Raw genomic sequence first — 26,793 nt, 5'->3', positions numbered from 1 at the left:
CTTATCCAGTCTATCTTGCAGAAACTCCAACTGATGTTTCATGGTGGTGGACCCTCTGGGTACTCTGTGACGTGCTGATGATCTTAAAAAGGTTCTCCATATATACTGGTAGATCTTGTTGGTGGACGGCGGTCTGGATGCTAACATAGTATTGAGGACTGTGGCTGAGTAGCCATGTTGTCTTAGGATGCGCCATTCAGTTTCCAGGTGGCCAGCTTTAACCCACCTGGATCTGGATGACAAAATGGACCTTGTTGAAGAAGATCTGGCGTGACAGGAAGCATCAGATGTGGTTGAGTGGCCAGGTTGGTGAGTTCTGCGAACCACGGTCTCCTGGGCCAAAACAGGGCCACTAAGATGAGTTGTGCCCTCTGAATCTCGACTCTGCACAGCATGTGTGCCAGGAGTGGGGTGAGAGGAAACGGGTACAGGAGGTCCTCCAGCCATTGGGATGAGAGTGTGTCTATCGCTTCTGCCTGGTGACATGGGAACCTCGTGAAGAAGCAAGGAACTTGTGTGTTTGTTAGGGTTGCGAAGAGATCTACTCCTGGAAGGCTGAAGTGTTCCATGATATGCTGGAACATTTTTTGGGTTGAGATGCCATTCCCCCGGGGAGCAGGTCTGAGCAGCTCAGCCAGTCTGCTACTGTGTTCAGGTCACCCTGAACATGGCGGGCTGTCAGAGATGTCACGTGGTGTTCCACCCATTGAAATAGTGTTCTGGGCTGTCTGACTTTTCATGGATTTGACGAGTAGATCATCCAAGTACCCATAAATCCTCATGCCCTTGAGCTGCAGGTGTGCTATCACAGGTGCCAAGACCTTTGTGAATATGTGTTTGGGTTTGGTTTGGTTTAGTTTGGTTTTCTTTTCTTTTCTTTCTTCCCCCCCCCCTTTCTTTAATGCAGCAGGTATGGATTTCTTTTTATCTTTAGACTACACCAAGATGTCCTTTAAGGCTGCATCACCAAACAGTTTTTCGCCATCATAAGGAACTGTGCCTAGGTTGGACTTTGATCTACTTGCCAGTCATTCAGCCACAAGTTGCGGCAGTCTACCACCGAGGAGGTGGCTGCTCTAGATGCAAAATGCAGGCAGTCAAGAGTAGCATCTGATATCAATGCTTGCGCCTTGTTCAGCTTTAAGAGGGTTTGGCACAGTCTGGCTGGGTCCAAGGGCAGATCCTGGATTAAGTCATCCAGCCAGATTAGAGACGCTCTCGCCACCATAGAAGTGCCGAGGCCCTCACTGACAAAGCTGTTGATTCAGTTGTACGTTTGAGGGCCCCTTCCAAGCATTTGTCTGTGGGGTTCTTAAAGGCTGACTCCCCGTCCCTGGCCAGAATTGAGCTGGAAAGAAGTTGGACAATCAGGGCATCCGTAAGGGGTGTAGTGAATATTTCACTCCCCTCTCACTGGAAGGTATAAAGCCTATTAGCCACCGCACTAGCCCTTCTTGAGGAGGTGGACCGGGACCATTCTGTTTCATCCACTTCCACAAACTGTTTGGGGAGTGTGAGAGACATATTAGAGGTCTTTGCCCCAGGAAACACCAGGGCGCTTTTCCCGGTTGGTTGAGCCTCTTGAGAGGCAGGTGGGCTAAGACCTAGGGTGTGTATGGTCTTGGACATGAGGGGCACCAAATGTACCACTTGTAAAATTCTGATGGGTGCTTCTGAGGACTCTGGTTCTTGGCTATCAGACCCTCAGATCTTGGTTGCTCAGGATCTCCCCCACCCAGTGGAGATGTAGGGTCATCCTCTATAGGAATGACTGGAATGGGCTCAAGACAAGGTCCTTGAAGGGTCTCTTGAGGAATTTCGGTGGGTATAGCCCCCATACTCTTTGGGGTTGATACTCTGGGGTTAGGGGAGCCATGATCAGAGACCTCAGATGAGTGTACACTCCATTCCCTCTGTCTAGACCTAGATCTGGCTTTTTTAGACTTCTTCACGTGCTTTCTCTCTTTCTTAGCCTTTTTCACTTTTGGGACTTCAATTTATCATATTTCTCAAAGGAACTTGCCAATAAATCCTCAAACCATGACCTCCAGGTAGGTGGCATATCCCCAGGCATTTGAGTTAAAGTCTGGGTTGTGGTTAAATTCAGGGTCAGACTAGATGACCTTGAGGGTCAGACTAGATGACCTTGAGGGGACCAGGGTGGGGGGAAGCAGCAGATTCAGTAGACCCATCAAGGGCCGAGCTCACCAATTCAGATGTGCCAGTCAGCACTGTGCAGTGGGGGGGGGGATTGCTTCATAAGAGAAGTGCCCACTGTCCTAGTCTCAGGTGCTGTCCCTGCCTTACCTTTGCATCTTCTTGGGGGCATTTTGGCCTGAAGACGCCATTGCCAGCAGGATTGGGCCCACGAGGCCTCGATGGGCTTGCGGGGGGTAGCGGGAATGCCGCCGCCACCGCTGCTGCTGGCAGACCACAGGTAGGGCTGGAAGGAAGCAGCAATGGATGCTCAGGCCACTTCCCTGCCCTCCGCAATGCCTGCTGGCCCTGGCTGCAGCTCTGGAATGCCGCCGAACAGCTGATTGGTGGCGGTGGCGCATTCTGGAGCGCTGCAGCTGAGAATGGAGGCTTCCAACGAAGTCTGCCCTGTAGGGGGCCTCGCGGCAGCTCCAAAAACCAAGAGGTGGCCTGAACCTTTCTCCCTCCCCCCCCATACTCTAATATGGAGTACCCTGCCGGCCCTTTCCATGCAGTATAAAGAGGAAGGGAGAAAGGCAGAAAAGGGAGTGGACAGGCTGAGAAGTGGAGGCCAAGTTAGCAGGACGGAGAGAAAAACTCAGGAGAGTTGGGAAGGAGCTGCCTGGAGCCTTGCAGGACTAAAAGAACTGAGGTGGGTTAGCTCCTTCCAGTCTCAAAAGTGAAGCTAATTAACCTAGTCCTGCCTCTGGAGTCACATGGGATTGCATAAGCCACACGTGAGATGCCCTTGGACTCCAGCAGCAGAGAACAGTCTGACACCATTATTCGAGTCAGTGTGTCAGAAGCTTTATTGCCACAAGTGCAATACAATAGATAAATTGCTGGCCTGCACATGTGCCCCTTTTCTTCTTTTCTGGGTTGACCTTTAGACTAAGACTGGGAAGGCCCAAGTTCAAATCCCCATTCAGCCATAAAACCCTGTGGGCGGCTCTGGGCCACTTATCTCTCAGACTAACCTACCATACAAGGTTGTTGTAGGGATAAACATATAACCGTGTATACCACTCTAGGCTCCTTGAAAGAATAGGGAATAAAATGTATAAATAAATAATTTTTCCATAACATGCTCCATGGTTGGGGGCAGCATATGAAGGCCTCAGCTATATGGGCAGGGCCAATTACATAGGTCTTTTCCATGCAATGGGGAGATGCCCCATGTTGTCACTACACCACACGCACACACAAAACATGTGCCTGAGATATGCTTACCACAATATCTTCTACTGTATGAAGTACTGTGGTGCCGGTAACTGCCAGGGAGCCCAGAACCCAGGGGTTCAAATCCCCTCATTTGCATCCAAGTACTTTTGCCCAGTAGTGGAGCTAAGCCAGTGGCAGCCCATGTTCAGCTGCCCCAGAGGCCCTACCCATCCCACCCCCTACGTCTGATGTGGTCTGGTTCCCAAACGGGGCTGCACGGCCCTGTTCGGTAGTTAGATCCGACCTGAGAAATTTACTAAAACTATAACTCAGCGAGGGAGCTCTCTGAAAAGGTTACTTGACCGGTTGCTATCTTCAGAGTTAGATCCAGGCCAGTGCTGCATCCACAGTGCAGCCAGGAGCGGGTCTCCCTGAGCTGCTCCTGGCCACACTGCAAATGCAGCGTTGGCCATTTAACTCCCGAATGGGTCTGTGCGGCCCTGTTCAGGAACTAAACCAGTTCCCCCCGTGTCTGACATCAGATGTGGGGGGAGCTGGTTTAGCTCCAGAATGGAGTGTCTGGGCCAAGAGGCGCAGCCTCTGAGGGGTGGCGGACCGGGTTCTTTGAACCCAGTCACCCAATGATGGCTACGCCCCTGCTTTTGCCAGAGAAGAACTGGCACAAGCAATTCAGGGAACCCTGTAATGACCAGTCCCCTACCTCTAAAGAGTTAATAGGAAGTTAACCCTTGTCTTGACTGACAGACTGGCCTAGGGCTCAACCCATCAGTACACCAGGTGGGACAGACCTAGAGAGCTGTTGCTGGGAATTCTAGGAAGAAGAAAGGAAGTTCTCTGCTGGAGTTTGCTGCAACACGATGACTACAGCTTCTTGGAAGGTAGAACTGCAGGATCTTGATTCTCATCAGGAGTTTGGTGAGTTCAAGGATAGGAAGCCTGGGCTTTGGCTTCAGGAAGATTAATCTAGGGAAAAGTTGGTTTAGTCAGACTTTGCATTAGAAATTTATATTTCAGTGTATCTAAAAGGTATAAAGCCTCAGATGGAACTAGTCTGTAGTAACTGAATAAAAGTTTTTTTTCTTTTTTTTCTTTACCTTTTTCAAGCCTCCAAGGGTGGTTAATCTAAGGAGGAGAAGGGTTTTTATCTGGTGCAGAAACACGTCTCAAAGATAGCTTGGCCAAATTAGAATTAACTCCATGTGCAGATAGATGCACGGAGGGATTTATTCTTGTCTGCTGGCAAGGGGGAGCAAAATGGAAACAGGGATTGCTAATCACCCCAAACCCTGTTGGGAAAAACCTCCTAAAGCGGTGACTTGGTGGCAGTGAGATTTACCCTACTAGAGTCTTTTTCTTAACTTTCTGGGTTTGGAAAGTTAAAGGTTTATAAGCCAGCCAGTCTGCTTCCCAAGCAGAGGAAAGAGTCTTTTCTCGTGCTGCAGAGCTGACTCAGACTGGTCAGTGAGTTAAGCAGTAACTGGTTGAGGCAGGAAGGAAAGGAAATTTCCCACTACCCACCATTCGCTACAAGCCCTGACTTTACTCAGGCACTCTAGAGCTCTTTGCAGTGAGCTGCCAGACTTTTCACCTGACTGCATTCAGTAGAGGAAAATGCTGGTAGCTGACTGGATATACCTCTAGGTTGGGAGCCAGGGAAGATTGCTTCAGATCCAACCAAGGGAACAGTAAGACCAAGCTCACTTTTTGCATGCCTGGCCTGAAACCCATACTTTGGAAGCAAAAGAAGGGGAGCAGGCAGGTTTCAAAGCCTGTAGAGCTCTCTAATCACCCAGTCACAGAGAGGGCATGGCAGGGGGCATGGCATCCACCCCACCTCAAAATGGCCCAGTGATATGCATCATCAGAGGCTACAGATTGAATAGCCCATGAAATAGCCGACATCTCATAGGCAAAAGGTCAAGGTTTGAGCTATGGATATGATGTCCCTCTCTGGAAAGATCTGGTGAAGGAGACTTCTCACCAACAAGTATACTTGAGAGACTGCAGTGTCTCAGCCAATCAGAGAGAGCACAGTATGGCCATTCATCCAGCTCTCACACCACATGGCTTGCCTTTTGCTCCAGTCATCCCATATACTCCCCATGTGCATTTGCTTGAATGTCTGGCTTCTCCCCAAATGATTGCCCCATTCCTCTTGACAGCATTTACCTGGCTGTTTGTAAGCTCAAAGGTGCCTATTCCCTCCCACCACAGGCTATGGGATCAATTTGAATTCCAGCTCACCTTCTTCATCAAGGATTCTCAAACTTGATCACCAGAAGCTGTTGGACTACAACTGAAGGCCTTCAGCCATTGGAGGCTGGGAGTTGTAGTAGAGTAGTACAATTCTAGGTATCCAAGTTTGAGAATCTCTGCACACACATTATGATTTTTATACACAAGATGGGATTCTGGACTTCTGGGTTAATTCCTTATTTTGCTGCACTCTACCCTATATGTCACTTAGGCAAAAAGAAGTAGAAAAGGGAGGGGGAAATCTGGAAAACCACTATCCTCTTCTCTTCTTCTATCTATGGGGCAGGGGATGTATCAGCCAGGCCAATTTAAAGCCCTTCCATCTCTATTAAGGGCCCCCAAAACATGACAACGTTTTATTAAGCAATCATTTTATTAATACCAATTTTTCAAAACATGGAAACAGTTTTGGCCCCAAGCAGCTCATAATTTAACAAAGGCTTCTTTTACAACACTCCTTCTTTTACATACAATGACATTTGTCTAGACATACCCTGAGGACCAGGAACTTGTAACTGGGCTTACAGGCCACCATGTCATGGTAAGTGGGATCTAGTCTGGTGTAACTTCAGCCCTCTCAATTGCTGTTGTGGATTAGAACTTCTGCTGCACCCTTCCATCTCTTTTTAGCAGCATGCCCCAGCTTTCCTGCCTGTTCCTCAGCTCTCTCCCTGCCTGAGTTCCAGTCTTGCCTGGGCTAATTGCTAGATCAGTCACAGCAGTTCGTTCTGCACTCCTGTCCCCTCTGCTGGGACACATGCTCCACCATTCTGTTGTCCTGGCTGCTCAGGCCCCAGTGCTGAATAGCCAGGCCAGGCAAAGAAGACAAAGGAACTCAATGGGCAGTTTTTGGCACCAATGCTTTGATGGCTGTGGGGATGCCATTTGTGACGGACAGGCTGGCATGAAGCCCCTCCTGCTGGTGTGAGGAGCGCTCCGACTTGCTGGTGCTGCCCTCCAGGATGGGGAGGCCAAAGCGCTTTCCTCTGCTTTCCTCTGCACCTGGCGTGGACACCAGGAGGCAGCAGAGCAGCCTGAGAATGGCCCGCCTCATGTCCTTACTGGTCAGGGTATAAATGATGGGATTAAGGAGGGAGTTAATCATAGCCAAGCCCAGGAAATAGTCTGCCTTGTACAGCATGCTGCAGTCCCGAGCCTGGCATGCAACATCCAGCAATAGGAGGAGGAAGAGGGGCAGCCAGCAAACAATAAATGTGCCCACCACAATGGTCACTGTCTTCAGCAAGGCCATATATTTCTGGGATTTCTTGAGCATGCCCTTGCGGAGGCTGCCTAGGCGTTGCCCGTTGAACTTGACCATGCGATAGATGCGGACATACAGAACCACAATGGAGATCAGGATGACCAGGAAAATAGTGATGCAGAAGAGGATGTAATGCTTCGAGTAGAGGGGCAGCACTATAGAACACTCTGGAAGGTTATCAATGCAGTTCCAGCCAAGGATGGGCAGCACCCCAAGCAAGATGGAAACTACCCAGCTGGCACCCGCTAGCAAGAACATCCTCCCTTTCTTGTCCCCATGGTAGAGTCTCATGCGGATCATAGTGATGTGCCTCTCAATGGCAATGGCAAGGAGGCTGAGGACAGATGCAGCAAGTGTGACGAAGACCCCGCCTTCTCGCAGAAACCACTGGGCAGGGGTCAGCTTGAGAGTGCTGGCCCCAGACATGATGATATTGGCAGTGTACGCCACTCCAGCCAGCAGGTCCGAAAGGGTCAGATTCCCAAGCAGGTAGTACATAGGCGAGTGGAACTTCTTGTTTCTCCATATAGCCAGCAGGACCACTAGGTTTTCCACCACAATGAAGGCACACACAACCAGGAAGATGATGGCATCAGCCTTGAGGCTGCCCTTATATTTGGAGCTTGCCTGGAGCTTGCCTGTGTAGTTATAGTGCAGGGAGATTATGTTGCTGTTATAGTACTTCCAGTACATCTGGATCAGGGAGGGTGAAGATTCCATGCTGAGGAATTCTGTCTCATTGGTCCCTCACTCCTTTTAGTCACACAGGCTTATGCAGCACTATAGAGTCCTCACCGTCAGGCATTGCTTCTATTGAGCGTGTTCTGCACTTTGTCAAGAAAGATGCTGATGTTTCAAAAATGAGAGCAGTTTGTCAACACTTTCCATCCCCCTTGTTGCAATCTTGGAAAAACACTAGCAGGTTCTTGCCATCCTCACCAATCAAGAGGGAACCTAGAAATTGAATAAGAAATCCATTTGAGTTATTTGCAACTGCAAAGGGCAAAGCCAACTTCTTTTCTAGGGTATTAACATGGGTGATGCCAGAAGAGAACCTGGCCAGTAGGGGTCCCCTTAAAGTGCCGCCACAGATCTATCTAGCTCTTTGCCAACTAGCTTTCCTGATAGCAGCTCTCTGGGGGTTGCTATCTGAACTGAACTGGAGACCTTCTCCACGAGTTAGGAAGGACAAGCAGCAAGAAGCACATGGCTGGGAAACAGCCGCTTCTCTTTTTACAGATTTTGGACAAAGCTGATTCCTCCCAGAAATCCCTGCCTCTAGATCGACAGGTTGCTTACCTGTAACTTGGGTTCTTCTAGTGGTCACCTGTGCTCTTACATGATTGGGCTTTGTGCCTGCACAGAGACCTCGGAGTTTCTCCAAGCTAAATTCCCTCTAAGCATTTAGGCAGTAGCCCTGCCCCCTGTGGATATATGTAGCTGTGTGCGACTCCCACCTCAGTCTCTGTCCACTACCTGAAAAAGACTAAAGAGGGGAGGTTGGGTCGGTGTGTAAGAGCACAGGAGGCCACTAGAAGAACCCAAGTTACAGGTAAGCAACCTGTCATTCTTTGATGTGGTCTCTGTGCTCTACACGATTGGGTGCATAGCAAGCTGCACCTTGTTCCAATCTTACCTGGAGGTGGGAATCAGGCAAAGAGCGATTGCAATACTGCAGTGCCAAAGGAAGCATCCCTGTGGGCATGAACATCAAGGGCATAGTGTTGCATAAAGGAGTGATGTGATACCCAAGTGGGGGCCTGGAAGATGACGTTGAGGGGAATGGAACTGTCAAAGGCTGTAGAGGCCACCATGGCTCTTGTGGAATGTGCCTTGATCGAGGGCGGAAGGGGTCATTTTGATAGCACAAGGTAATTGTACAGACAACCCATTGAGATATAATCTGAGGGGAGGCTTGTGCACCTCTATTAGGTCCAGAGTGTGTGAGGAAAAGGAACTGGGAGGTATGCCAATCAGCAGTCCAATAAATATAGTATGCTAGGGCACGGTGTACATCCAGAGTGTGAAGAGGGGGAGTCATTGGGAGTCATCCTCTGGATTGGGGGTGGTGGAAACTAGTAAGGTAAGAGGTTGGGAGAGGTGGAAGGCAGAGACAATCTGGGTTAGAAGGAGATGTCTGTACGGAGAACGACTTTATCCCTGTGGAAAGACAGATACAGCGAATCTAATCTGAGAGCCCTGAGTTCACTAACATGCCTAGAGGAGACAATAGTGACGAGAAAGGCGACCTTACATTAATTAATTATTATTACATTTATATCCTGCTCTTCCTCCAAGGAGCCCAGAGCAGTGTACTACATACTTGAGTTTCTCTTTCACAACAACCCTGTGAAGTAGGTTAGGCTGAGAGAGAAGTGATTGGCCCAGAGTCACCCAGATAGTTTCATGGCTGAATGGGGATTTGAACTCGGGTCTCCCCGGTCCTAGTCCAGCACTTTAACCACTTCACCACGTTGGCTCTAGAAAGTCAACTGAGGCAGATGCCAAAGGTTCAAAGGGAGGTCCCATGAGGCATGTAAGTACTAAACTGAAATCCCAGGTTGGAGCCATGACAGAAGAATCTGGATACAAGTGAGGTAGTCCTTCTAGGAATCTTTTTATGATCAGGTCGCAAAACCAGGAATGAGAGTGTAACAGGGAATGGGTGGCAATGGTGGCCAAATGGACTTTCAGCGACGATAGTTTCAGGCCAGATTCCTTAAGGGTTATGAGATAGGCGCAGATGTGCTGAGCAGACACATCAGTCTGGGAAGCATTCTTGGATTCTAGAAATTTAAGAAAATATTTCCATCTGTGACAGTAAGATTTCGCCGTTGCAGGCCAACAGGACCCGCTGGAGTTCTAATGGGAAGGAGGCCTGATCCACCATGCTGTGAGACAAAGTTGTGGCAAGTCTGGATGGAGAAGACACCCGGACTGCTGGGTGAGAAGATGAGGAATCTCTGGTAAGTGTTTGTAGAGGTTGTTGGAGAGGTGGAGGAGCTAAGGGAACCAAGGCCTCCTGGGCCACCAAGGGGTGATGAGGATGCACTCCGGTTTGTCTTGGAAATCTTTTGTAGGATTTTGGGGATCAAGGGTATGGGCGGGAAGAGGTAGGCTGAGAGAGCCATTCAGGGGAGCGCGAAGGCATCGCCCAGTGAGTTGCGGCCTAAGCCCATCCATTGTGCATTGAGTGGTGACGCAAAAAGGTCTATTGTTGGTCAGAACCAGAGGCGAAAGAGAGAGTTCATCGTTGGTCGGTCTAGTTGCAACTCGTGGGAGGTAGTGCCCATCCCGCTGAGGGCATCTGCCTGTATGTTGGTCTTACCCTGGATGTGGGCAGCTATGGGAGTGATGGAGTGCTGGATGCACCAGAACCATAGTCTGATGGAAAGGCGTAGCAGGGTAAGAGAGGACGTACCTCCCTGTCTGTTGAGATAGACCTTTGCCATGGTGTTGTCTTTTTGGACCACTATTGTGAAATGGGCGATGAGAGGAAGAAACCCCTTCAGGGCTTTGAAGATTGTAAAGAGTTCTAAAAAGTTGATGTGATGAGAGGCTTAAGTTCTAGTCCATAGGCCGTGGATATGGAGGTCCAGGATGTGGATGCCCCAACCCTGTTCCAGTGCATCTGTAATGAGGATGAATTGGGGTTGTTGAGGGTAGAATGGGGAACCCACAATGAGGTTGTTGGGGTTGTTCCACCAAGAAGGGAGTGATGTACCTGCAAGGGGATCCGTAGATGGCGAGCTGAGGAGTCTGACTGAAGACGAAAGTTGTGAAGGAACCGTTGTTGCAGGACCCTAGATCTGAGGTGTGCATGAGGAACAACGTGAGTTGTAGAAGCCATGTAACCTAGGAGCTGTTGGATAACTCTTGCTGTGTGGCAAGGGCAAGAGAGCACCTCTGTCAAGAGGGAGAGGATTGCCTGAATCCTCCAGTCTGAGAGGTAGAGTTTTGCCTGGGTGGAGTCAAAAAGGAGGCCCCCAAACTCTATGGACCTGGTTGGAGTGTTTGGATTTGGCGTAGTTTATTTGGAGGCCCAATGCATTCAGGATAGTAACCGTGGTTGTTAAGGCGTGGCACAGATTCTGTGGGTGGTTTGCTATGAGGAGCCAGTTGTCCAAGTACGGGAAGACCTGTATCCCCTGTTGCAAGTAGGTGACAATCGGGGCCATGCATTTTGTGAAGACCCTCAGTGCCGAGGCTAGACCGAAGGGCAGTGCACAGAATTGATAAGTGTTTCCTGCCACTGTGAAGCAAAGGTACCGTCGGTGTTGGGGTCGGATGGTTACATGGTAGTGGGCATCCTTCAGGTCTAAGGGGGTGAACCAAGCCCCTCTGTGGAGGGGGGCTAGGATGGTAGGGATGGTGAGCATTCTGAACCATTTGTAAGTAATGCATCTGTTGAGTTCGGAGGTCTAAAATAGGTCGCAGGGTACCATCTGGTTTCAGGACGGTGAAGTAAGTGGAGTGGAAACCCTGAGAAGATGGGTTTAGCACCAGTTCTATTGCATCCTTGTTGAGTAGGGACTCAGTCTCTGAGAGGAGGGCGGGTGTGGGTGGAGTAGCAATCGTAGAGTTGAATGGAGGGAGAGTTGAAAATTCTGTTGAGTATCCAATCCTTACGATAGTGAGGACCCATGAATCCGTCATAATGTGTTCCCAGGATGGATCTGGGTGCCGACTGGCGGCTAGAAGGAAAGGAGGTATGTCTTCTATAGGGTTGGTATCTAGGCGCACGAATGGAGCGATCAGGCTGTTGTGTCTGATTCGGCAGGTGTTGGGATTGGTGTTGCTGCCATTGTGAAGTCTGGTAAGGGCGAAAGGCAGGAGACTGGAAGCTCATGGAGCTCACAGTATTGTGAAAGCGTTGAACCTTCTGTAAGGTTTCATCTGTCTTTTCTCCAAAGAGGGCTTCTCCTTCGAAGGGTAAGTCCTTGATACGTGCTTGCGCTTCGTGGGTTAAATCCGAGGAGTGTAGCCAAGCATGTCTATGAATAGCAATGGAGGTGGCTACCACCTTAGAAGCACATTCAGTGGGATGTCTAACTGCATGAAGCTCTTGTTTTGCTAACTTGGCTGCTTCTCTGATGAAGACGTTGGCTGGGGCTTTCTTGTCAGGAGGAAGATGGTCTAGGAAGGGGGCTAGGTGGTCTCAGAGAAAATGGTTGTAACGAGCATTGTATGCCTGATAGTTGGCGATCCAAAGATGCAGGGTGGAGATAGAGTAGAGACGTCTGCCAAAGGTATCCAGCTTCTTACTCTCTTTATCTGGTGGGGTAGAAGCTGGGCGCCCTCTATTTTTTGAGAAGGAGGACTCAACAACCACAGAGTTAGGAGCCGAGTGTTTAAGGAGGAAGATACTGGCTTGTTCATCCTGGGTGTGGACTCTATAAAAACTTTCAGGTTTCTTAGTAGGATGGAGTAGAGATGATGGTTTTTGCCAGCAAGATTTTGTGATGTCCATGAAGACAGATTCATAGGGAGAGACACAGGAGCGCGTGTGTCTGCCTCAATGAGACTGAAAAGAGGATCAGGATCCACCTTGGCCTGTTGTGAGAGTTGTACCCCTAAGGAGTTAGCCATGCGAGAGATGTAGTCTGCATAAATCTTATAGTCCTCCAAGGGAGAACTGGGTTTTAGGTTGGACAAGAGTTCCTGCGCTGATGATCCAAGAGACACCATATCCAAATGAGATTATTCGATGTCAGGATCCTCGTAGTCAGATTGTTGATCAGATTAGTCACCCTCAACGGTAGGCAGGTCAGGGTCCTTTGTGGTCTTGGGGAGGTTGTTATTATTATTATTATTATTATTATTATTATTATTATTATTACATTTATATCCTGCTCTTCCTCCAAGGAGCCCAGAGCGGTGTACTACATACTTGAGTTTCTCTTTCACAACAACCCTGTGAAGTAGGTTAGGCTGAGAGAGAAGTGACTGGCCCAGAGTCACCCAGCTAGTACCATGGCTGAATGGGGATTTGAACTCGGGTCTCCCCGGTCCTAGTCCAGCACTCTAACCACTACACCACACAGGTTCTGACATGGAGTGTCAAAGTGGGTAGAGGTTGGAGAGTGGACTGGATGATTTTGTGGTGGAATCTTAGGTGGCAGCAAGGAGGTTGATCTAGGTGAAACAGGTGGCGGTCTTTGTGTGGCAGTGGACTGTGAACGAGGTGTGGTGGTCGTAGGAGGCAGAGTTGTGGTTGGTGGTCTAACAATAGTGTGTATTAGAGATCGAGAGCAATCCCTAGGGGTTCTCCTGTAATCCCACTGGTCCAGCTGGGCTGTGTAATGTTGAGAGGGCAAGTAAGTAGGATGCAGTGGGGGTTCATATGAGTCCCATTGTCTGGAGTGGTAAAGCGGCCCTGATGGTGGACGATAGCATCGGTAGTCGTCATAAGTGGAATAGTAGCGATCCTGATGATAAGCACGTCAAGGCTGGCTACGATCTCTAGATCTACAGTATGTTCAGGCTGTAGCCTCTTGAATTCGGAATCGAAGTCCTCTTCCATGAGGTTGGCTTTGGGTTGGTAGGCTGGTTCCTCTTCTTCAGAAAGAGGATTGGGTTCGTAGACTGGATCTTCAGGTTCGGATGGAGCTGCCATAGGGTCTTCGATGTCAAGGCAGTCCTCGGGTTTGAGGATGTCTGAGGCAGTAGCTGGCATGGGTTTGAGGTGCTGTTTCTCGGGTTCGAGAGGTTTGTTAGAGGTTAACTTTCACTTTTTCTTTTTGGTGGGAGGATCAGGCAGTGGGGGAAGCTTCCGCTTAAGAGGTTGTTCAGTGTCTGAAGCCTGTCGTGGCTGCTTCTTCTTCTTTTCTTTAGGGCTAGAGATGCCATGGAGACTGTCGGGTTCAATGTTGTTGGGATCAAATAGGATGGTACAGTGAGGACGATCAGTCCCGAGGACAAGGCAGGAGCTGTAGGCTCTGGAGGCAGTTCAGATCCAGGCACCGAAGCGTCAGACAAGGTAGAAGGTATAGGGGGCTGTAAGCCCGAGCCTGGCGGGGAAGTGCTGACCAATGCTTGCATAGCAGAAGGCTGAGAGGCTGCCTCAGAAAATTTCATCGCCTGTTCCCAGAGCCAAGATCTTAAACGGGAGGCTCGGTTCATCTTAGCCTGTTTGGTGAACTTCACACAATGTGTGTAGGCGTCTACTTTGTGTGCCTCACTGTGGCAAAAAAAGGCAGCGATTGTGTCCATCAGTGGAGGGAATCTTAGCGCTCCACTGGACACAGAGTTTAAAAACGACCTTGCTGGCCATTAGATGCAGAAACTCAGAAAAAACGCTGAGCCCCGAAGGGCGGGGGCGGTGGGGACATGGAGGAAAGAAAAACGCCAAGAAACAGAGAGAGAGACATAACAAAATCAAGATAGAAAGGAAGAAAATACTAAGAAAGATTAAGAAGGATAATTACTCAGAAAAGGTGATTTAGCTTGGAGCCACTCGAAGATAAGTCAAACTGTCCACGGACAAAGAAAGACTGAAGAGGGAGTCGCGTGCAGCTGCATATATCCACAGGGATGGGGCTACTGCCTAAATGCTTGGAGGGGATTTAGCTTGGAGAAACTCCGACAAGGTCTCTGTGCAGGAACAAAGCCCAATCGTGTAGAGCACAGAGATCATATCGAAGAAGTATAAGTATAATTCAAGTTGCATTACATGGCCCAAGGCCACTACTGCAACATCATGGTGTTTTTCTTCACTGCCTGCATATTTACTTCCAGCAAAGAAACCAAATAACTGGCATGCTGGATCAGATTGAAGATGCATCTGGGAAGGTGAAACATGGGACTTGACTTTGTCCTGAACCTATAATCAGCCAGTTTTATAATCATGTTGGTTTCCAGTGCTGAACATGTGAGACTCTCTCTGTGTGCATTCTTTCAATGCATGCATTTATATTATTAGACCTATCTCTTATATACATTAGTTTGTTCATATATATTCTCCCCCCCCCAAGATAGTGGATGGGGCTATGCAAATGAGACGAGGCAGCAGTTCGTCCACACCCACTGCTGGCTCTGGAAAGCCTCTGTTTCTTCTAGGGACTCCATCTAGTTCCTCAGTTGTGACTTGCTCACTGCCTTCCATGTGTAGCACTCCATGCACAGTAGTTTCCTGCCACACCCACCCACATTGGCAGTCTACTTGGATGTGGCCATAGCTCAGTGGTAGAGCATCTGCTTAGGATGTGGAAGGTCCCAGGTTCAATCCCTGGCATTTTCAGGTGGGGTTGGGAAAGATTCTTGCCTGAAACATTGCAGAATCTCTGCCAGTCAGTGGCTCACATACTGTACTGTATCCTGCTGATGGAAGAGCAGGGCAAGTACATTCTTTCTTAAGAATCACATCCATACTGCAGAATAATGTGAGAAGTGTCTTGCAGTGATGGCATAACCCTTAAAGACCCATAAGACATAAGAACAGCCTTGCTGGATCAGGCCCAAGGCCCATCTAGTCCAGCATCCTATTTCTCACAGTGGCCCACTAGATGCCGCTGGAAGCCTACAGGCAGGAGTTGAGGGCATGCCCTCTCTCCTGCTGTTACTCCCCTGCAACTGGTACTCGGAGGCATCCTGCCTTTGAGGCTGGAGGTGGCCTATAGCCCTCCAACTAGTAGCCGTTGATAGACCTCTCCTCCATGAAGTTATCCAAACCCTTCTTAAAGCCATCCAGGTTGTTGGCTGTCACCACATCTTGTGGCAGAGAATTCCACAAGTGGATTATGCGTTGTGTGAAAAAGCACTTCCATTTGTTGGTCCTAGATTTTCCAGCAATCAGTTTCATAGGATGACCCTCTAGTGTTATGTGAGAGGGAGAAAAATTTCTCTCTATCCACTTTCTCCACACCATGCATGATTTTATAGACCTCTATCATGTCTCCCTGCAGTTGTCTTTTTTCTAAACTAAAAAGCCCCAGGTGTTGTAGCCCTGCCTCATAAGGAAGGTGCTTTAGGCCCCTGATCATCTTGGTTGCCCTCTTCTGCACTGTTTCCAGTTCTACAATGTCCTTTTTCAGATGTGGTGACCAGAACTGTACACAGTACTCCAAGTGTGGTGGCACGATACATTATATAATGTATAAGGGCATTATAATGTTAGCAGTTTTATTTTCAATCCCCTTCCTAATGATCCCTAGCACTGAATTTGCCTTTTTCACAGCTACCGCACATTGAGTCGACACTTTCAACGAGCTGTCCACCATGACCCCAAGTTCCCTCTCCTGGTCAGTCACTGACAACTCAGATCCCATCAGCATATACTTACTTGAAGTTGGGGTTTTTCATCCCAATGTGCATCACTTTACACTTGCCAACACTGAAACGTATTTGCCATTTTGTCGCCCACTCACCCAGTTTGGAGAGATCCTTTCGGAGCGCCTCACAATCCGTTTTGGATTTCACTACCCGAAAGAGTTTGGTATCATCTGCAAATCTGGCCACCTCACTGCTTACCCCTACTTCTAGATCATTTATGAATAAATTAAAAAGCACCAGTCCCAGTACAGATCCCTAGGAGACCCCACTTCTTACTTCCCTCATTGTGAAAACTCTCCATTTATCCCTACCCTCTGTTTCCTGTCTTTCAACCAGTTAGCAATCCACACATGTACTTGTCCCCTTATCCCATGACCGCTAAGTTACCTCAGGAGTCTTTGATGAGGAACTTTGTCAAAAGCTTTTTGGAAGTCCAGCTATACTATGTCAGCTGGATCACCTTGATCCACACACGTGCTGACGCTCTCCAAAAAGGTTGGTGAGGCAAGATTTACCTTTGTGGAAGCCATGCTGGTTCACTCCCAGCAGGGCCTGTTCTTCTATGTGCTTTACAATTTTATCCTTGAGGATACTTTCCATCAATTTGCTTGGAACGGACGTTAAGCTAACCAGCCTGTCATTTCCTGGATCGTCCCTGGATCCCTTTTTGAAAGTCAGTGTTACATTTGCTACTCTCCAGTCCTCTGGTACAGAGCCCGATTGCAGGGATAAGTTATATATTTTAGCAAGGAGGTTGGCAATTTCACACTTGAGTTCTTTGAGGACTTTTGGATGGATGCCATCTGGCCCTGGTGATTTGTTAGTTTTCAGTTTTTCCAGACAATAGAACATCATCTCTCGTCACTTCTATCTAACTCAGTTCTTTAGCCTACATCCCCAAAAAGCCTGTTTCAGGAACAGGTATATGCTCAGTATCCTCTGCTGTGAAGATGGGTGCAAATAACTCATTGAGCTTCTCTGCAACCTCCATATCCTCCTTAATAATCCCTTTCACTCCCTCATTGTCTAATGGTCCAACCGCCTCCCTGGCACGTTTCCTGCTTCTGATGTATTTAAAGAAGTTTTTGTTATTCCCCTTGATACTTTTGTCTAAATGTCCCTCAAACTCTCTTTTTGCCTCCCTTGTCACCTTGCATTTATTTTGCCAGAGTTTGTGTTCCTTTTTGTTCTCTTCATTTGGACAGGCCTTCCAATTTTGGAAGGAAGTCTTCTTCCCCTTCACAGCTTCCCTGATGGTACCTGTTACCCATGCTGGCATCCTCCTGGACTTAGTGGTACCTTTCCTCCTTTTGGGTATACAATCTACAAGCCACCTTAAGAGCCAATCCTTAAGAGCCAACTTAGTTTTTAATTCTGATTTAAGATTTCCTTCTTGGTTATTTACCAAGTATCTGGAACTTCTTGTGGGGTAGCAGATCACGGCTATTCTGTGCACTACTTGTTGCCAAGCATATTATTTTGAAGTCTTGGAAAGACTGTACCAGCCCCTCAGGTTATCAATGGACAGACTCTAATCTGGCTCCATTTGAACTCACAATTTATGATCACATGCTGAAAGAAGAGTCTCGTATCAAGATCTGGAAGGACTATTTAGATTTATTTGCGTAATTTCTTCTGTTTGGCCTTGCTAACTGGGCAAAGAGGCACCTTTTTAACATGGTGGTTCTCTTTATTTAGCATGGGGAGAGTAACTTGCCCTATCCACCCCCCAGCAATGACTGTTGCTGGTGTCTATCTTATGTTGCTGGTTTTTTTTTAGATTGTGAGCCCTTTTGGGGACAGGGATCCATCTTATTTATTTATTATTTCTCTGTGTAAACCACCCTGAGCCATTTTTGGAAGGGCGGTATAGAAATTGAATAAATAATAATAATATTTATTTCAGATTGATTATCTTCTTAACTCCTCCATCTTCCCTTCTCTCTCTTTTTTTGTTTCTCACCCCAACCCTTTTGTTGTAATTATTTGTTATAACATGGAAAATCAAGATAATTTAATTTAATTTTTAAATTAAATATTAATTAATTAAATTTTAACAAAAGAGCCACTGAGGCTCTGTGTGGTTGCAAGCAGTATCCAAGGGAGAAGAATTGAAGGAAGGAGTGTGCCCGACAGCGGGACACTGTGCGGTAAGTGAGCCCATATAGACAATACTGCTGTCATACCTACTTACTTCACCATTTTGAGGTGCTTCAGTGTACCTCCTAAACTCAAACCTCAGCCATTTTCTTTCTCTATATTTGATTGGAAGAGAAAGCTGGCTTCATTCCAGGTAAAAGTTTGTTCTGGCAGTGTTTTCCTAGAAGGCAATACTCAGGTTCAATTCCAAATGACCTGCAGCATGCCAAAGGAAATACCCCTCACTGATTATGAGCATTATGGCACAAGGAGGAGAAATGCAGAACAGACCCACCTGGGAGTTGCAAACAGGAATAAAGGAGAAAGGAATGCAAGAGTCTTCAAGACCAGTCGAACTCCCCATCCAACTTTTCCTCACAACATTATCAGAATTGAGCTAGAATATGCCAGAGGGTGTGATGTTCCCTCCTCCCTTCTTTTTGTCCAGGTGATTGCTGAGGCAATCTCCTTTTTTGGAATATTCTTTGTCAAGGGGCATACAGATTGAGACAGTGGCCAGAAGTACTTTCTATCAACTTTGGCTGATATCCTAGCCGTGTCCATTTCTTGAGATAAATGACCTCAGAGGAGTAGTACATTTTATTTATTTATTTATTAGATTTATATACTGCCCTTCCAAAATGGCTCAGGGTGGTTCACAACATGATAAAAACAATTAAAACAAATTAACAATTAAAATCAAACTATTAAAACACAATAAAACCAATAAAACAGCTAAAAGCCCTGAAAATCAGGGCAACAGTTTAAAACAGTTTTAAACAGTTAATCATTTAAAACTCTGGAAGTCCAGGCCAAATAGGTAGGTTTTAAGGGCTCTCTTGAAGGACAGCGATGATCTCAAAATACGAATTTCTGCTGGGAGTGCATTCCATAGCCCAGGAGCAGCTACAGAGAAGGCCCGCCTCTGCATCACCACCAGACGGACCAGTGGCAACTGGAGACGGACCTCCTCAGATGACCTTAATGTGCGGTGGGGATCATGTAGAAGAAGGCGCTCTCTTAGATAACTCGGACCTAAGCCGTTCAGGGCTTTAAAGGTAATAACCAGCACTTTGTATTTTGCCCAGAAACATATTGGCAGCCAGTGTAGCTGTTTCAAAACAGGCATCATATGGTCTCTCCAGGTTGCCCCAGAGACCAATCTGGCTGCCGCATTCTGAACTAACTGTCAAGCTGGGAGGTTACCAGCTGATGCACCACTGTTTTGAGGTCATCCTCTCCGAGGAATGGACGCAGCTGTCGAATCAGCCGAAGCTGATAGAAAGCACTCCTGGCCATGGCCTCCACCTGAGATACCAGGGTGAGGCCTGAGTCCAGGAGTACTCCCAAGCTGCGCACCTGCTCCTTCTGGGGGAGTGTAACCCCATCCAGCACAGGGAGATCTAACTCATCCCTCAGATTCTGACCTCCCACAATGAGCACCTCCATCTTGCTTGGATTCACCTTCAATTTGTTCTCCCTCATCCAGCCCATTACTGCCTGTAGGCAGGCATTTAGAGAATGAGTGCCATTTCCTGAAGATGAAAAGGAGAAGCAGATTTGGGTGTCGTCAGCATACTGATAACACCCAGCACCAAATCTCCTGATGACCTCACCCAGCAGTTTCATGTAGATATTAAAAAGCATTGGTGACAGAATGGAGCCCTGGGGGACTCCATATAACAGCTCCCATTTTGAGGAGGAACTGTCACCAAGCTCCACCATCTGGAATCTACCTGAGAGATAGGAGCAGAACCACTGCAAAGCAGTGCCCCCTATCCCCAACTCCCCCAGGTGACCCAGAAGGATACCATGGTTGATGGTATCGAACGCCGCCGAGAGATCCAGAAGAACCAGCAGAGTCACACTCCCTCTGTAGATTCCCCGGTAAAGGTCATCCATCAGGCCGGCCAAGGCTGTCTCAACCCCATAGCCAGCCCTAAAGCCAGTTTAAAATGGATCTAGATAATCAGTTTCCTCCAAGACTGCCTGGAGCTGGTTGGCCACCACCCTCTCAATCACTTTGCCCAACCAAGGGAGATTGGAGATTGGCCTGTAAATGTCCATCACTAAGGGATCCAGAGAAGGCTTCTTTAGGAGTGGTCTAATCAATCCCTCCTTCAAACAAGGGGGCACCCTACCTTCCCTCAGTGATGCCTTTATGATATTAACTAGGCCATCTCCAACAATCTCCCTGCTAGATAGAAGCAGCCAAGTTGGGCAAGGGTCCAGAGAACAGGTGGTAGGCCTCACCGCCCCAAGCAGCTTGTCCACATCCTCAGGAGTCACAGATTGAAACTGATCCAATCTAATACTGCAAGAGGGATTGCTGGACACCTCCTCCATAGATCCTGCAAAAACAGTGGAGTCCAAGTCGGACCGAATACAGGAGATCTTGTTTGCAAAAAACCCATTAAAGGCATCACAGCAGAATAACCCCAGGGACTGATTTGAAGTAGAAAGAGCAGAAATCAAAACTCCTCACAACCCAGGATAGCTCCGCTGAGCGCGAACCTCCAGCCGCAATGCGCGCAGACCAAAAGCTCTTTTTTGCCACACGCATAACTCTTCAAATGGGTGACAACCACATAACTCTTCAAATGGGTGACATGCTGTATCCTGTCATATTCGAACTGAGTTCTCCTCCACTTGTGCTCTAGTCACCTACCCAACCGCTTCAGCCCCCGCAACTCCTCAGTATACCAAGGGGCCATTTTTGCAGCAGGTCGGAAGGGACGCTTAGGAGCAATCATGTCTACTGCCCTGATGAGTTCCCTGTTCCAGGTTCCCACCAGGGCATCGACAAAATTACCTGCCGCACCAACGTCAAAATCCTCCAAGGCCTTTTGAAATCCCACTGGGTCCAGCAGCCTTTTCGGACGGACCATCCTAACAGGTCCACCACCACTTCAGGGGTAGATTGCGGCTGTGAGACCAACCTTAACCAGGTAATGGTCTGTCCATGACAATGGGGAAACCACTGGATCCCCCACCCACGGAACACCCCCCTGATGCGAACAAAAGACCAAATCGAGTGGCCGGCAACGTGAGTTGTTTCAGAAACTAATTGGGATAGGCCCATATTTGTCATGGCCGCTATGAACTCCTGAGCTGCACCAGTCCCAAAGTGGATATTGAAGTCCCCCAGCACTAAAAGTTTAGGAGACTCCAACACCAACTCCATGACCAGCTCCGTCAGCTCAGTTAGAGAGTCAGTTGGGCAGCGGGGTGGACAGTACACCAACGGAATTCCCAATCTATCCCTAGTTCCCAGCCGCAAAAATATGCACTCGCTATAAGTCAGCTGTCTCACAGGGACTCTGGTAAGGGAAATGGTATTCTTATGGACCACAGCCACTCCACCCGCCCGCCCCCCCGCCCACATCCTCTAGCCTGCTCCATGACAGAATAACCTGGTGGGAGAAGCTGAGCCCACACAGGACCACTCGCCTCCCCCAACCAGGTCTCAGTTATACATGCCAGGTCAGCTCCCTCATCCACGATCAAATCGTGGACAATTTCGGTCTTATTCTGAACTGACCTGGCATTACAGAGGAGCAAGGCCAGATTCTGTGGGTCGTTGGGGCTGCTCCTCGAGGCCTGAGAGTTGACAGCGCAGTTGGAAGTGGAAACAGTCACTAAGTTATTAATTTCCCTTCCCCTGTAACGGCCAGCTGCTCTGCCTGCGCCAATTCTTCTATTCCCCACCACAACAGTAATAGCTGCCCCAAAAATGCTGGGCACACTCCCAGAACCATTCCCCTCAAGAGAGCCCAAACACATATTTGATAAAGGCCTGGCCCAACCCAACCCCCCAGCCCTCAGTCCCACCCTCGAAGGCCCAGCCCCAAAGGCCGGCCCCCCTTTGGCGGCCGGATTCGACGACCGCCTACAGGCAGCCTGATGGCTACGCCTTTGGTGAGCCTCCCTGTTTTGAGCCAACAAGCCCTGAGAGCCACACCTCTCACGTGTAGCTCCCAGAACAAGGCTCCAGGTGGATCTACTCAACAGTCTGGGGGCTGGCAACCAGCCATCTAGAACTTGGCAGCAGACAAGCAGGCTGCTCCCCATCTGGGCTGCAAGCACCACAGGAGGCAGAGGGACCAGTTGGTAAGTCCCTGCAGGCAGATGAAATAGCCTTGCAGCTCCTTGTCCCTGCAGGCAGATGCTGCATATGCTGGTAACCTCCAGACTTGACTACTACAATGTGCTCTATGTGGGGCTGCCTTTGTACATAGTCTGGAAACAGCAGTTGGTACAGAATGCATGAGACCAGGTTGGTCTCTGGGTCATCTTGAAGAGACCATTTTACTCCTATATTAAAAGAACTTCACTGGCTACCAATACGTTTCCAGGCAAAATACAAGCTGTTGGTTATAACCTATTAAGTGAAGGTCCAGAGTCTCTGAAGACACATCTATTCACCCAAGCTTTTTAACTAGACTTGTGGTTTTAAGTTGTTTTATAGTTGCAATTTCTAGTTTAATTTGTATTATGTTGCTGTAAACTTCCAAAAGATGGAAGTTTGGGATGGTGTACAAATATAATAAATAATCACCCAGATATAATCTAATCAATAACTAATATTCACACCTTATAAGGAGCAGAAACTCCTGAAGTCATCAGGAAACTCCTGAAGAAGACCATCTGCTGGTCTCTCTCTAGCCTCGGGACATGTTTTTGCCTATAAGAACCCCGCTTAAACATGGGATTAGCTTTTGCATTTGCTTTTTATTTCTGCCACCACGCTCTTCCCACCTAGCCCTCTTGCAAGCCTGCACTCTCCCTGGGGTGCCCTTGCATTTGAACCAATTCTTTTGTCTTTGTGTTTGCCACTTTGCTTTTGCATTTGCCACCCAGATTTAACAGAAGAACACAAGAACAGCCAGCCATGGAGGGAGCCAAGCAGTGGCTTGGATAGTGCCTCCGCCATGCCCTCCCCCAGCCCAACTCCTGCATCTGATATCAGATGCAGGGAGTGTTTAGCCACGCCCCCACCTGGTGTCAGATGCAGGGGGCGTGTCTGGGGTGCAAGGCGCAGCCCCTGATTGGTGGTGGCCTGGGTTCTTTGAACCCATTGGCTCAATGGTGGCTCCACCCCTGAGAACAGCCCATCTAATCCAGCATACTGTTTCGCAGAGTGGTTGACCAGATGTCTCTGGGAAGCCAACAGGCAAGAGCTCAGGGCATGTCCTCTCTCCTGCTGTTACTCCCCTGCAACTGGTATTTAGAAGCATCTTGCCTCTGAGGCTCGAGGTGGCCTATAGCCCTCAGACTAGAAGCAGAGTGCAGAAAAGTGACCACAGGAGGGCGGGGTTCCGGTTCCGGTGCTGGCGAGCACAGACGCAGCTATGTGAGCCCCTACCGAAGATAATGAATTTAAACAAATGAATGCAAACAAACTGGGAGATTTAACTGAAAAAACTGGCCAAAGGTTTAGGACTCTGATATTTGTTTTCAAATGCGAATCACCGACACAAGGCCTTATTGACTATTTCATTTCCTCAAGAAATCTTCTCCCCTATGTGGAGAGTTTGGAGGTCACCCCTAGATTTAATAGTGACCATTTACCTATTTTTCTTTGTCTCAAGTCCCCCTTCCTTCACCCACACTTAAAATCTTTGTACCCATTTCCTGTTGAGGGTGGGGATGCAATGCACAGAAAAAGATGGTCAACTCAATTGGATCAGATGTTTAAAGATCTGTTGGCTTCTGATCATTTGAGGAATATACGTGAATCAGTTCTTAGTAACGACTCACCAACTACCCTTTTGACATCTTATAACGCCCTAGTTCTCGAATGTCAACAGCTATTAAGTAGTAATACTTGTAAGCCTTCTCGGCACCGTCAAAGGGGTTCCCAAGCTTGGTTCGATGGAGAATGTGTCGGTGCCAGGAAAGCTCTTCTTATTAGTTATCAGAAATATAAAAGAACTTCTAGTGGGCATGATGCTCAGATTCTGCTGCAGGAAAAAAGACGATATAAGCGCTTGTTATGGCATAAAAAAAGAGAAGCTGTGAGGGAGAATTGGAGGAGGTTAGCCCAGGCGGTCAGAACTAAAGATTCATCGCTATTCTGGTGCTTAGTTAAGTATCCCTCCAGTTATAATTTCACTCCATCTAGCTGTCACATCCACCCTGAAGAGTGGGAGAAATACTTCTCCGATCTGTATAGTGACCCTAATGCTTGCTCTGAACATCTTTTTCAAGAGATTGAGTCTACACATTTGTGGGCTCCGGTTTCAATCTCTGAAATTTTTTCTTTAATTGCACAATTAAGACCTGGCAAAGTGCCAGGGGAAGATTTTATTCCCCCGGAGGCAATTAAAAATAATCCAGAATGGTGGGCACCAATCCTGACCTCACTTTTCACTTATATAGATAGGACTGGCCAAATCCCAAAACTTGGGAGGGTTGCAGTTGTTGTTCCTATTTTTAAGAAGGGTACACGTGCTAATCCGGCCAACTATAGACCAATCAGCTTACTGAACCTCATTGGTAAGCTCTGTACAAAACATCTACATGAAAAGTTAAAGGATTGGCTAGATCGTGAGAACATTCTTGCTGATGAACAGGCCGGCTTTAGGAAGGGTCGATCTACTATCGATCATTGCTTAGTTTTGCAACATCTTATTGAGAAATATTCCATCCCAGGTACAACCTCTTTATATGCTGCCTTCGTAGATCTGAAGGCAGCTTTTGATTCTATTTCAAGGGTGAAGATTTGGGAAAAATTGGGCACTTCCTCCATAGACCGTCGTTTGTTATGCCTGCTTCAAGTGCTGTATTCGGAAATTTCTCTCAAAGTTAGATGCAGCCTTCAAGGGCATCTAACGAGTGCTATTGTGACTCAGAGAGGTGTTAAGCAGGGCTGCATACTTGCTCCACTATTATTTAATTACTACATAAATTCTATGGTGAAACAATTGAGCCATTTAGATTTCCACCCTCCTAAATTTGCAGGGAGGCATGTATCTATGTTGCTTTATGCAGATGATGAGGTCCTCTTGTTGAGGACGCCAATTGGCCTCAAAAAAATGCTGAGCGCATTAAGTCTGTACTGCAAGAAGGAGGGTTTGGAGATAAATTTCCAGAAAACCAAAATAATGGCTTTTACACGAGACCTAAGATTCGCACTTGGAGGATCGAGGGTCAACTTATTGAGCAGGTATCATTCTTTAAGTACCTAGGGGTAGTTTACCATGCTGGGGGCACTAGGAAGGCCCACGCGAACTACGTAGCCTCCAATGCCCAGAAAAGCTCACTTGCCATTCTACAGTACTGCGATCAAAAGGTGGCTACTATTTACCAGCAGCTTTTAAGCTATTCAAAGCAAAGTCACTGTCCCAACTACTATATGGAGCGCAGCTGGGGCTTTTTCCAAATATAACATCTTTGGAATGTGTACAATCAAAAGTTTTGAGAACTGCCCTTAATATTCCAAGATCTGTTTCAAATGTTGCTGCCCGTTTGGAGACTGGCTTTATTAGGGTGGAGGCCAGTATCTGGATTATTATACTCTGTTACTGGCTCAAACTAATTTATCATCCAGTTGGCCTGGCTCCTCTAATTTTACAGGATGATTTTGGCTCCAGGTGGATCCAGTCTATTGAGGCTAAAATAGCTACTTTGGGCCTCTCTATTACAATCCTGTCTAAGCTGGGATTTGATCAGGCAAGGTTGCTGGTTAAACAACGAGTGTTCGACTCCGAACGGCAAAATGACCTCGGGAAGGTCTCCAAGTTTTACATCTTAGATGAAAGAAGATATCTAGTCTCTGCAATGAATTATTTTACCTGGTTGGAATTTCCGAGGTATAGGAAAGCTTTAACCTTGGCTCGCTGCCATTGTTTACCCTCGGCAGTTCTAGAAGGGCGCTATAGAGGGGTTCCATTTGCTGATAGACTCTGCCCTTGTGGGTTGGATCAGGTGGAAACTACTGAAAACGTTCTATTATTCTGCCTGTTTTACAAGGATATTCGTGAATCTCTCATTACTCCTTTGCTATGTAAATTTCCCGGTCAACATGAGTAATTTTATTGTCCCTTGTTGCTTTCGGACTCAGAGTTTTTAATTACATCTAATGTGGCTAAATTCTGTGCTGCTGCCATAAATATATGTCACCGGATGGTTAATAAGGATATTTTACTGTTTTAAATTTTTATCATCATTATGTTTTAAATTTTGTCAATTTTTTTTAACTAATTCTAATTTCAGCCTGTTTTAATTACATACATCCAATTATATAACTGTAATCAATTATATAACTGTAACCTTTATCTTCTGTTTCGGCTTGTGGCTGTAACATTAAAGAACTTGAACTTGACTAGAAGCAATTGATAGACCTTGTAGTGAACAGCCAGCAACTACAGGGTTAATGGTGTGACAGGCTGTTTCCCACTGATTGGCACGCTGGAACCCTGAACCAGACCCAATCTACAGAAAAGATGGGTGGGTATAAAGTGTTCTCCAGAAGTTTCTGGGGA

At 47.5% G+C, this 26,793-nt stretch overlaps 1 protein-coding gene across 7 annotated transcripts in view; it reads right to left on the bottom strand.

Moving 5' to 3' along the window:
* Nucleotides 1-26,793, bottom strand: part of S1PR5 (sphingosine-1-phosphate receptor 5) — a 64,555-nt gene that overhangs the window by 1,708 nt on the left and 36,054 nt on the right. For 5 of the 7 annotated variants that reach the window (XM_053289916.1, XM_053289914.1, XM_053289919.1 and 2 more), the window contains exon 2: nt 5,999-7,852. The exons of 1 other annotated variant lie outside the window; for it this stretch is intronic. In XM_053289916.1, coding sequence (XP_053145891.1) covers nt 6,470-7,618 — 1,149 coding nt within the window. In that variant the 5' untranslated portion in view covers nt 7,619-7,852 and the 3' untranslated portion in view covers nt 5,999-6,469. Of the gene's footprint in view, nt 1-5,998; nt 7,853-16,263; nt 16,386-26,793 lie in introns of those variants that run through there. One more of the 7 variants, XM_053289918.1, reaches the window with a different exon arrangement.

Source organism: Hemicordylus capensis, chromosome 2, assembly GCF_027244095.1.
Source record: "Hemicordylus capensis ecotype Gifberg chromosome 2, rHemCap1.1.pri, whole genome shotgun sequence".
Lineage (NCBI taxonomy): Eukaryota > Metazoa > Chordata > Lepidosauria > Squamata > Cordylidae > Hemicordylus > Hemicordylus capensis.
The sequence above is the reverse complement of the archived record's forward strand: the minus strand, read 5'-3'. Positions and strand labels throughout refer to the sequence as shown.